The 12,816-nt window shown below is 44.0% G+C and overlaps 1 protein-coding gene across 3 annotated transcripts in view; it reads right to left on the bottom strand.

The window, feature by feature from the left end:
- The window catches only part of ARHGEF3 (Rho guanine nucleotide exchange factor 3), a 297,522-nt gene that overhangs the window by 168,141 nt on the left and 116,565 nt on the right, over positions 1 to 12,816 (bottom strand). Inside the window, exon 1 of one of the 3 annotated variants that reach the window (XM_034997539.1) lies at positions 3,125 to 3,226. The exons of the other annotated variants lie outside the window; for them this stretch is intronic. Coding sequence (XP_034853430.1) covers positions 3,125 to 3,175 — 51 coding nt within the window. The 5' untranslated portion in view covers positions 3,176 to 3,226. Of the gene's footprint in view, positions 1 to 3,124; positions 3,227 to 12,816 lie in introns of those variants that run through there. 3 annotated transcript variants of the gene reach the window in all.

Genomic DNA, 12,816 nt, shown 5'->3' with positions numbered 1-12,816 from the left:
GCAAGCAACTATCCTTGCCCCACAAGAAGCAAGCACCATGGCAACCACACCTGCAGTTTCTGGCAAGGGCTGGGTGGGGTCTGCAGGAAACAAGGGGGAGAGGTGGTAAACCCCACAAGGAAGACTTGGAAGGGAAGAGATGGGGACATAAACAAGGCTGCCATTCAGAGGCAGATGCTCAACAGATGCGGAAAAGCTACAATATGGACAGAATTATCCAGAAAAAGGGCTGACAGAGCAAGGGTTTTGGCACACAGGAGCTGCTTCCAGAGCTCTTCCCAAGAGACCCACCCACCCCAGTCAGCATCAGGAACTAGTTTTCCCTAAGTGACATCCACATAGTCTATATTTAGGTCCTAAAGTCACCCATTGTTTCTGTCTGGGTGGACACAGGGGGTCACCACCCTGACCTCGCCCTCTCCGAGTCATATCTCTGTGTGTTCTATCAAGAGAGGCCTTTTTAGAATCTGGTTTGAATCAACTTCCCCTTTCATGGCTCCCACTTGGCGTTCTGGGCAAGCTGTAAAAACATGGCTAGAGGGGTGCCTGGGTGGCTCAGTTGTTAAGCGTCTGTCTTCAGCTTGGGTCATGGTCCCAGGGTCCTGGGATCGAGCCCTGCATCGGGCTCCCTGCTCAGCGGGAAGTCTGCTTCTCCCTCTCCCACTCCCCCATTTGTGTTCCCTCTCTTGCTGTGTCTCTCTCTGTCAAATAAATAAATAAATAAAATCTTAAAAAAAAGATTAAAAAAAAAAAAACATGGTTGGAATTGGGGCTTTAAAGTGAAGTACTGACCTTCTGTGGAATATGCTTCCTTCCCTCAACAAAATCAAACCAGGGCCACATTCATCTTTGTGGATAGATGTTTCACAGCCCTGGCATGGCTAAGTCTTTACACACTCAGGATTCGTGTCTCTGGTGCCACCAACAGTCTGTGGTCAACAAGACTGGGGATGTGGATCACATTTGCTGAGTGCTGGCTCTGTGCGAGGCACGATTATGGGTCATTTCATTTATTCCTCATGACAATCCTATAAAGTAGACACTATTTATCATCCCCATTTTTTGCAGAGCAGAAAACAGACTGAGAGACATTTGGTAACAGGCCTAGGATTGCATGGCTAGTAAGAGGCAAAGCTGGGACGCAAACCTACATCTGTGTGGTCCTAAAACCCATGCCCTCAATCATTACACCCTAGCATTTCTCCACCTATCCAGAACTCCCTTGGCCAAATCTCAGAAGATGGATTTATGAGATCTTTGAAGTGTTTCTCCCCTCCCTTTCTCTCCACCACATCCATTTACCAACTGACCTCCCACACCCAGCCCCAATTCCTCCAGATCCTTTCTCTGGAGACTCTCAGAACCAAGAAATAAAAATGTATTCAGTAATATTTTCAAGAGCAAAATAAAGGTCAATGGCCACCCAGCGAATTACATTTTTAGTTCCAGTTGAATCCTTGGGAAATGTATGTTTAAATGCACTCACTTAACTTTGAGATAGGAAAGATATGAGAACTATGTTTGACTTTTTGTACAAGATATTTGCATACCTTAGATTCGTTATCAGAACTAAAATGAGTTTAGAGAAACTTCCATTTGAGAGGTAGGAAACTGAGTCCAGAAAAGGTAGTGATTTGTCTAGGTAACCACTAATTGGACCATAGCAAACATCAACCAAAACAGGCTGATTTGCCAAAGAATAGAAAGCAAAGTATTACTGAAGATACTGCAGGTGACAGGCAATGTAGAAAGGGCTCCATCATTGAAATCCTCATGCAGCACCTAATAGCTAAGAATGTCATTTCTGTATCCATTCTGCCTGAGCTTGAAGCCTGATCCACTGCTCCCCAGGTAGGTGACCTTGGGCAAATTATTTATCTTCCCTGAATCTCAGTGTACCACCTAAGAAATGGGGATAGTAATAAAAGCCAACTCTATAGTGTTGTAGGAATTTCATGAGCTAACGGGAGTAAAGTGCTTACTCATGTGAAAAGTATCTAATAAATGTTAGCTAGTGTATTATTTTTCATTTATGTTGTACTAACTATCACTAAATTGTAGTAAGTCATTTTAAATGTATCTGTATCTCAAAGACTCAAAAGTGATTATCAGGTGAGTAAACAGCTGGATGAGTCGGATGGGAAAGGAGAAAGACAGTAAAACCATCCAAATCACATGAAAAGATTAAAAATGTATGTCTAGAATGGTCACGTATGAGAGTGGGAATTAGCATTACAAAAATCAGTCTCAGAATTCTGGTGAGAGGAATAGAAAAAGCAATGGACACTTTCTTTGGAAAATAGGGGTGGCTTATCCAAAGCTTTAACACCCACCCACAAACAAAAGGGACAGAGGGAGTAACCTTCAGGCTTCCTAACTGTTCTTCAGCCCATAGAAATGCAACATTTTCAGCCATTCCTTCAGACATAACCAAACCAGGTACCAACACTCTTAATGAGAACACCAGTGAGTCTGAATCTCCCCTGATAATAATATCTGACTTCATCTTCTCAATGATGAACACATTCACAACACAAGACTCACTGTAAGGAAACCTACGAAAAAGCTGTTCCAAGCAGAATGAACTTCCAAAATTGATTTCAGCCATCTTTCAATCCAAAGGAGAAGAAAACATCTTGGAAATCCACTTTGTGACTTTAAAAAACTCCCCAAACAAAAAACACCAGAAGGCAGATGCATCTTTTCCCCTTGATTAACTGAAAACAGATCTCTTATAAAAATTAAAATACTAGCATCGTGAAACAAAGGGTGAAAGACACCCTCCCCCCCACCCCCCACCCCCCCTACTCTCTCTCTCTCTCTCTCCTCCAATCACAGAAGCTAAAGGAAGCGCTAACAGCTAGGCACTCAACTCACCATCTCCAACCAAGCAACCATTGTGGTCTTAAACACAACCACACAGCTCTTTTCTGATTCACACTAAAGTGAGACAGGAGTCTCCCCGCCAACATCCCAGGTGTTTTTAACAGCAGCTCCCTGCCCATTTGCTTGGGAGGTGCAAGGCAGCTTCACCCTCCCGCACCTCAGCTCCTGGCACCGCCCAGCCAGGCATGGGTGGAAGTGGGTAGCCCGTCTATCCCTGGCTCTGCCGCAGGGAGCTTACCTGAGCCCGGACAAAGAAGCAGCACCAAACCATGGGGCGCTCCGGCCTCATCCACGCAGAGTCCCCCGCCCCTAACTGCCACGGAGCCTGGCAGACGGGATTCTCTGAGCTGAGCAGAGCATAGTTTCCCTGGAGGAACTCCTCCCCGCCACTTGGGCTGCATGACAGGAAGTGACAGGGGGCCATCAGTTACAAGTGTCAGAAGCTGAGACCACACCAGCCAAGAGCTCCCCACCTCCGGCGGTTTCCTCACCCGCTGCTGCCTTTTCAGGGCACTGTGCCTTTGGGCATTCAGAGAGAGGCACACCAGAAATCCAGTGTCTGGCTGGCAATCCCCAGTCTGGAGGAAACACACAATGCTCACAGGGTCCCCACCTAAAGCCATGCCGGGCACTCCGGCAGCTCTACAGAGCTTGCTGCTAGGACATCAGGCTTCAAGTCTGGAGCTCTGCAGACCCAAACCCAGCCATTGGCGTGAGACAGAGAAGGGATGCCGGGAGAACTTTGTTCAGAGGGGAATCAGTAGAGCCAGCGGCCCTGCCCAGGACACAGAGCCCTCACTGAATCCCAAGTTCATAGCAACTCAATAAATGAGAGTGGTGGTGAACACCACACCCATCTGTTTCTTTTTTTCTCTTAGGCAAATCTCCTCTTCAGAGCCCCCTTCAAAATAGCTGCCTCTGGAAACCTCCCTTTCAGCTTTTGACGTGGACACAAAAGGCCTTACCGCTCTTCTCAGAGTTATTATGGAAATAACTCATGGCTGACATTTCTCATTTTATGAAATGGGATCTCACCAGAATGAACACCTTGCCTGGCTCACCTGCCTTTTACAAAACCCAGACTCTTTGGGTGAGATAGATTGTCTCACAGAGACCTGCAAGGTTTCAGGCGAAAACCATGCCCTGCTCATGCCCTCTCCACAAACAACTCAACCCCCTCACCCTCCTTGAATGGTAGAGGTGGGTCTCAAATCTAAGGAGACATAACTTCAGCGCAGCTTTCAATTATTTATTTTTAGTTTCTAGTTTTCTAATGGTGTAGTTTGATTGGCAACTTTTAGCTGCAAAGATTCAGGCAAAAGTCTCTCAGGGCTGTTTTACAAATGCCCAGATTTTTAAGAGCTTTGACTTGTCTGAGCCCTGAGTAAAGTGGGGGACCCAGCAAAGAGAGAACAAGCTTCCATCTAAGACGGGACTCCAGAGCATCCAAGCAAGCAGGCTCTCCCCATCCGCTAAGGGCAGTGACCTGGCCCCTAACAAGGGCCTCAGAAGAGTGCCTTGTGACCTGCAGGCATTACAGAAGAAGACACCGGGCTCTGGAAGCACAAGGATGAACCAACGATGACCGGAGAAGTGCTGCCAGGATTTGCAATAAAAGTATTGAGGGGCCAAGAAATAACTGAGCCTGGCCAATGCATTTTTTTATGGGGACAAAATCTGGAAAGCTTCTTAGAGCAAGAGACACATGGGTAGAATCTGAGGGGTTTTCTAGGCAGGAGAATTGGCAAAGGCAATAGCAGGAACATGCAGGCCCACGGGGTACTCTGCAAGAAAAGCAAATACTTTGAAAGCACTGCTCCCCGACAGACTTGGGTCTTGCTTCAAAGAGCCTGAAGCGGTCCTATCTGTTTGGAGAAAGAAGGAAGTGAAATGATCATGAAAAAGGCTCAGCCCTTTTAGGCAACCATCTGGGTCACCTCAAAGCCCACATGTGGTACCTACCAGGTCTGGCACTCAGGAAACACTCGGCGATGTGTGCCAAAAAACAGCAGTGCCCACAAAAGATGGGTTTCAGCTCATCCTTGGGATCCCCTATTTCCAAAAGCCTGACTCCCCACAAAGCAAGCCTGGGGTAGGTGGTGGCTGGTTGGGGTGGGGGAGTAGGCATTCCTAAAAAGGCCTCTCACCCTAGCCTCCTGCACAGAAAGGGACCTGAATTCGTACAGGCCTATAAACAAGCTGAGATTAGACAGCTCAGCTAATGAAGAATGCCAATCTCCTGAGGGCCAATGGAGGTTCCCATAAGCCCAGCCACTCCTCTCCTGGAGGATTTTCAAACACGCCACTGAATGGAGCCCCAGCAGCCAAGGCCAGGATCACCCCCAATGAGAGTCCAAAGGAAATGTTAAGATGATCACTAGACTTTACCTCTTCTCTGGGGGAGGGAGGGCACATTCACATCAGCTAATCTAAGAATGATTAAGCCTGACTTCTGGTTGCTGACTATGAACGAGAAAGAAGAACTGAAACCTGTGGGCTGCAACACTTCGTGGAAGAGGTGAAATTGAGTGGGTCCCAGGGCAGGTAGCTGTGAAGGAGGGAGCACAGGTAGGAGAGCCAGCAGATACCCCTGGCAGGAGAAAAGGAGGGAAGGAACAGGGCATGGCCATCTCCTCTGACATCCCTGCTTTGATCAGAAATGAGAACTCCAGTAATGAAATTGGTCCACGCAGAGGGCATCTTGATGGAACATTTCAATAATCAGAGGCTCCTGCCATGCAGAGTTCAAGTTCATTTTTAGCTTCATAATGAAAGTTTATAAAGGAACAGGAATGTGGGTTTTCTCTACAGGGCACCTAGGATACAACCAAGTATTCAAATATGTTTTTCTACTAATTTTTCAATTTTAAAAGTAACATGGTATTAATACATTCAAACCATACAGAAATATATAGTGTAAAAAGTGAGCCTTCCCAAAGGCCCTGCTTTTTTTCTCCACCTCAATCCCATTTGCCAGAGTGACCCATGTCAAAGCCAGCTACAGATAAAGGGGTTATAAACCCAAATGCTTTCAGGGCCAGGGGTCAGGTACCTGAAAGAATAGCCTGGGTGGGCCCTGGGGTGCCCCTGAGAGTATTGGCCCAAAGTTCCAGCTTCCGGGGGTCCCAAGGGACTACTGGTCCAGGGTTACCAGACATTCCAGTTTTTCAAGAGAAGCTGGAAATCCCAGGTTATATGTAAAATCTCACAATGTTTAAATGCTGGCAATGAATCCACCATTTTAAAAAGTGCCATACAGACCACACAAAACACAATTGCTGGCTGGATACGACCCAAGGACCACCAGTTTGGCAATCCTTCTAGACATTTCCTTCTGTCTAAACACACACAAGTTGCTGTGTACAACATTTTATTTTTTATTTATATTTTTCAAAACTGGAATGGTAACATTATTCTACCACTTGCTTTTTTCACTTAACATCCAGAGCATCCTTCTAAATCGTACACATTTTAGACCCATATGGCAGCACATGCCACGGTATGGAAGTACCCGATTCATCAGCCCCTAGCCTGTGAACTTTCTGCAAACAGGAGAGATGAACTTGAAATGTTGCCTCCCAGTTACTTACTCTTAACTCTGCCACCACTGAGAGCATCATTCATGATGAAAGCGCACCTGTGTGCAGATATTAAAACATCCTAAAGACACAGTTACTAAAACCATAAACGGTGACTGCAGACTTTTGATGTTTTAATAGGAGTTGCCATGAAGTTTTTCATTTGACCTTCACAAGTATCCTGAGATAAGCCTCCCTGTTATCTCTACTGTACAGATTTTTTTTAAATGGAGTCTCAAACGGTGGCAGGAGCCTGCCCAAGAGGGCCTAGAGGTGGCAGGGTCAGGAGTGGGGCCTGGGTGGTCTGACTCCAAGCTCCTGCTGCAAGCATATAGCCCCTGGAACAGACAGCCAGAAACCTGCCCTAGGATATTCTGGAACTTGACATATGGCAAATGTTGGACTGCAAACCACAGGAGGAGAGAAGGATAGCTAACAAATGGGATAATTCATTTCTTGGAAAGAAAAGCCTCCTTTTAAAAGCCCTACTTCACACTGTCCAAAATAATTCTACATAGATCAGAGTGAAACGTTAAAAAGAAAAAAAAAACCTATGAAATTCTGGGGGCGTAGGTTCTTAAAGTATAATATTTTTCTCTAAGTGTGTGGAGCTGAATCATTATATATTTATAATGGGGAAATACCCATAACGCACCTATAATGCAAAAACTGGCCCCCGTTTCCCCACATCTGCTTAAATAACCACATTGCTAGCGAATTCTTATTGAACTAGTAGCAAAATGTGGACCTAGCTAAGGTGCCACCACATGCTTCCTTTCGGCCCTGGGACTCAAAGGGATGTGTTTCCTGCACTGTTATTCTATATATTTCACCGTATTCTTCTGTTGAGAAGTTTCAAGCAGTTTTCTCACCAAAAATATTATAAAAAACATATTCATCAGGGTTGTGAGAAGTTCATGTACATAAAACAAAATGGTGAGATTTCAGTAGAATTACTTCACTAAAAGTTGGTGACTAACGGTGGTTTTCTCCATGTGAATTTTATTCTGGTTCCTCAGTCTCTTTCCTATTTGTACCTAAGAAGCCATAGATTTCACAAAAGTTCAGTGTTGGCTGGGAATTTCAGGGTCTTTGACCATATTCCACTCAATGCCTTACATTTTTGTTTATTTTTAATTTTTTTTTTTTTAAAGAGAGAAGGGGGGGCACCTGGGTGGTTAAGAGTCTGCCTTCGGCTCAGGTCATGATCCCAGAGTCCCAGGATCAAGCCCCATGTCAGACTCCTGCTCAGCAGGGAGTCTGCTTCTCCCTCTGCCCCTCACCCTGCTCTTGTGCTCTCTCTCTCTCTCAAATAAATAAATAAATCTTTAAAGAGAGAGAGAGAAATAACACACATGGCAGGGGAGGGCAGAGGGAGAGAGCGAATCCTCAAGCAGACTCCCGGCTGAGCATGGAGTTCAATATGGGGCTCGATCCCACCACCCTGAGATCATGCCCTGAGCGGAAATCAAAAGTCGGACACTTAACCAACTGAGTCTCCTAGGTGCCCATGATACTTTACATTTTAAAATAATTCCACAACCTGAATTGAAAACTAGGTGGTGAAAGAATCTCATGAAAATGGGATGGCAGTGGGGACCAAATTAAAATAGCATACTGCACATAGATTTAACCAAGATTCCAGTATCAGAAAATCATTATTTCACGGATCTTTTGGTTTTGGATGCTACTGTCAAATTCAAGTAAGACTAAAAGAAAAAAAAAAAATGTATGTTGTGGTGGAGAGGTGAGGTACAGTAATACCCACTGGTGTTACTAGGTTGTCAGGAAGGCATCATGCAAGGCAAGTCAGTGAGAAATAAAAAGGGCTTCAAAGTATTTCGAACCTGGGAGTTACTTGCGGTCATGCATTCTTATCAAATATCTACTCCTCAGTGCTGGAAGTGTGGTTAATCCAAGCAAAACTTGAACAACTGCTCTGCCCCCTTTCCCATGAATCACCAACAAATGGGGGGTCCAGATCCCGTTCCAGGCCGGGGCTGCTTATATGCAAGACGGTTTAACTCAAACGACTTGGACCATCTGAAAATGTTGATGCTCTTCTAGAGCCCTGCTTAATATCCCAGCTCAACAAGATTACAAAATGATGAGAAGAATGTGGGAGCAAACCTGGCTGCCCAAGGTCAAGAATGAATAAATAGAAAAGTCTTCATCTATGGTTTCAACACAAGAACTAAAAATAAATGAGGCTCGAACATGGAAGTCTCAACAGACTGCTAATCATGGTTAATCTTGAGGGCTTATCTTGCTGGTTTTGTTACGAGCAATAGCTTGAGCACTGTATTTTTCCTCTCTAAACAGATCTGAACTTTTATAATCAAATTCCTCACATTATTTTGGCAACGGACACGCAGGCGGCTATTTTAAAAAGCGAATCCGAAACAGGGAAAGCTGCCTTCCGATGTGCGCTGTGATGAAGCAGCACCCTAGGGTTCCCTCTCCTTTATGAACACAAGCAAGCATAGCCTGAAGCTTTCCACAGGGAGCAGATGGGGGTGCTAGCAAATAAGCCCATTCGATTTATTGCTCAGGAACACAGACACCCTGAGTACAGCTTTTTCAAAGGACTGTCTAGGTCTCTTTGTTATACTATCAGTTCAGAGTGAAACTCCAGTGGGTTGCTGACCTCTGCCCAATTCTTAGGAAAAAGAAAAGCTTAAAAACTGATTAGCTGGGCGCCTGGGTGGCTCAGTTGGTTAAGCAACTGCCTTCAGCTCAGGTCATGATCCTGGAGTCCTGGGATCGAGTCCCGCATCGGGCTCCCTGCTCAGCGGGGAGCCTGCTTCCCCCTCTGACCCTCCCCCCTCTCATGTGCTTTCTCTCTCTCTCATTCTCTCTCTCTCAAATAAATAAAATCTTAAAAAAAAAATTTAAAAAAAAAACTGATTAGCTGATATCTATCAGCCAGAGAGCTTCCTTACTTGGAAATGAGAATTACTATTTGGCATTACACTGTCAAAATTGATTGGAAATGCAAGACAGCATGGTATTGGCACAAAAACAGACACATAGATCAATGGAACAGAATAGAGAGCCCAGAAATGGACCCTTAACTCTATGGTCAACTAATCTTCGACAAAGCAGGAAAGAATGTCCAATGGAACAAAGACAGTCTCTTCAACAAATGGTGTTGGGAAAATTGGATAGCCACATGCAGAAGAATGAAACTGGACCATTTCCTTACACCACACACAAAAATAGACTCCAAATGGTTGAAAGACCTCAATGTGAGACAGGAGTCCATCAAAATCCTAAAGGAGAACACAGGCAGCAACCTCTTTGACCTCAGCCGAAGCAACTTCTTCCTAGAAACATCGCCAAAGGCAAGGGAAGCAAGGGCAAAAATGAACTATTGGGACTTCATCAAGATAAAAAGCTTTTGCAAAGCAAAGGAAACAGTCAACAAAACCAAAAGACAACCGACAGAATGGGAGAAGATATGTGCAAATGACTTATCACATAAAGGGCTAGTATCCAAAATCTATAAAGAACTCATCAAACTCAACACCCAAAGAACAAAGAATCCAATCAAGAAATGGGCAGAAGACATGAACAGACATTTTTCCAAAGAAGACATCCAAATGGCCAACAGACACATGAAAAAGTGCTCAATATCGCTCAGCATCAGGGAAATCCAAATCAAAACTTCAATGAGATACCACCTCACACCAGTCAGAATGGCTAAAATGAACAAGTCAGGAAACGACAGATGTTGGCGGGGATGCGGAGAAAGGGGAACCCTCCTACACTGTTGGTGGGAATGCAAGCTGGTGCAGCCACTCTGGAAAACTGTATGGAGGTTCCTCAAAAAGTTGAAAATAGAGCTACCATATGATCCAGCAATTGCACTACTGGGTATTTACCCCAAAGGTACAAAAGTAGGGATCCGAAGGGGTATGTGCACCCCGATGTTTATAGCAGCAATGTCCACAATAGTCAAACTGTGGAAAGAGCCAAGATGTCCATCGACAGATGAATGGATAAAGAAGAAGTGGTATATATATATACAATGGAATATTATGCAGCCATCAAAAGGAATGAGATCTTGCCATTTGCAATGACATGGATGGAACTGGAGGGTATTATGTTGAGTGAAATAAGTCAAACAGAGAAAGACATGTATCATATGATCTCACTGATATGAGGAATTCTTAATCGCAGGAAACAAACTGAGTGTTGTTGGAGTGGGGGGTGGGGTGGGAGGGATGGGGTGACTGGGTGATAGACACTGGGGAGGGTATGTGCTCTGGTAAGCGCTGTGAATTGTGCAAGACTGTTGAATCTCAGATCTGTACCTCTGAAACAAATAATGCAATATATATTAAGAAAAAAAAAAGAAGAAGGTAGCGGGAGGGGAAGAATGAAGCGGGGGAAATCAGAGGGGTGGACAAACCATGAGAGATGATGGACCCTGAAAAACAAACGGAGGGTTCTAGAGGGGAGGGGGGTGGGAGGATGGGTTAGCCTGGTGGTGGGTATTGAGGAGGGCACATTCTGCATGGAGCACTGGGTGTTATGCACAAACAATGAATCATGGAACACTTCATCTAGAACTAATGATGTAATGTATGGGGATTAACATAAGAATAAAAAAATATATATATAAAAAAAATTAAAAAAAAATTGATTGGAAATGGAAAATGTGAATATGAAGGGGGGTGGTATTCCTAATACCTGAATATCTCAGGAGGATTTTGAACAGTAATTTGCTCATTTCAAAGAACAACCTTTGACAAACTGAATTTCTGAGTTAAAAATATGTAACAAGAGCAGAAATCATTTTTACAAAATAGTTTCTCATCCTTATTTTTGAGTTCAGGTATCTCCTTAAAGATAATTTCTGGGAACAATGGGCCGGCTGGAATGATGAACAGTCAATTGATAGAGTAGCTGTGTGATCTCTGGCTCTGCCATTTACTAGTTGAATGACCTGGTAACTCCCTTAACTTCCTTGACCCTTAGTTTCCTCATCTGTAAACCAGGAATAATGATTCCATTATCCCTCACGGGGTTGTAGAGAGGTCTATAGGAATCTAACTGATACATGTGTTTAAAAGCAGAACTAAAGATGATGGAAACATTGGGGGTCATTTACTATTCTTTCTATTTTTGCATAAGTTTAAAATTTTCCATAATAAAATATTAAAAAAAAAAAGTCCAGTAATAATTTCTTGGGTTTTTTTTTTATTCAAGCAGAAAATGTTCCTCTTAGCAAGTTGAAAAGTTGGTACCAAATCTGAAACAATTTGATTTTTACCCTAATTTGAATGAGAGCTGTCAACTAGATATCTAATAAGAAAAAGACAATGGAAGTTTGCAATTTCCCGTTTCCCTTCTTCCTTCCAACAGAGAAAACAAAAATATGAAGGTGGTTAAAGCTTAAGTTCTATTTTACTTTTTTTTTTTTTAAGAGAGGGAAAGAGATAGAAGTGGGGGGAGAAGGGGCAGAGGGAAAGGGAGACAGAATCTTAAGCAGGCTCCACGCCCAGTACAGAGCCCGGCATGGGGCTTGATCTCACAACCCTGAGATCATGACCTGAGCCAAAATCAAGAGTCAAATGCTTAACCAATTGAGCCACCCAGGCACTCCCCTCCCCATTTACTTTTTCAATGTTATAATGCTGACTTCCTTGAAATCCCTGTCTATCTAAAAAGTTCAAGATTTCTATGAAAATACCCCTCCAAGAAAATAACAAGAGACTGAAAAAGTATGCGTGCACCTGTGACTCAGAGCATTTATTCTGCCTACACCACAGTGAAAGTGGTTTTTTGTTTTATTTTGGTTGGTATGTATCCATGTGTACTCGAAGAGTAAATACGGCCACTTTTTTCCTTAAATCAGAATCAGAAGGGAATCACCCAAACACTGGAAACCAGCAAACCAAGCGGGGGATACTCAGAAAAGGCTTCCAGTTGCTACTGGAGGGAAGCGGATTCTGGTTGGAAGCTCAGAGCCTTCTCCCAGTTAGTGCCCTGCCCTGGATGCTGTCCCTTTAAGTCAGACTTCCTGGTAAGGCTCAGAGATTTCCGCATGCAACTTCCTGGAGACCGTGTAAGATAAACAATAAACTTTGCAGCAAAATCTTGGACAATAAGCCCCACGTGGCCCTAACGAGAAGCAATTATAAGGCCTGACAATGGCTAAGGCATTTCCAACAGGAATGCAAACCTGTGATAAACATGGGGGAAACATGCTACCCCACACACCTGCACGAACTAAACTAATTAAAAAAAAGTTCCTAGCCTCTCAACAGACCGAGAAATAGCTGCTTCCAAATTTGGCACTATTTTTCTTAAATCATTGTCTAAGAGGAAGGCAGTCTGGTCTTTC

This window comes from Mirounga leonina, unplaced genomic scaffold, assembly GCF_011800145.1.
Source record: "Mirounga leonina isolate KUSES-001 unplaced genomic scaffold, KU_Mleo_1.0 Mir_94, whole genome shotgun sequence".
Lineage (NCBI taxonomy): Eukaryota > Metazoa > Chordata > Mammalia > Carnivora > Phocidae > Mirounga > Mirounga leonina.
The sequence above is the reverse complement of the archived record's forward strand: the minus strand, read 5'-3'. Positions and strand labels throughout refer to the sequence as shown.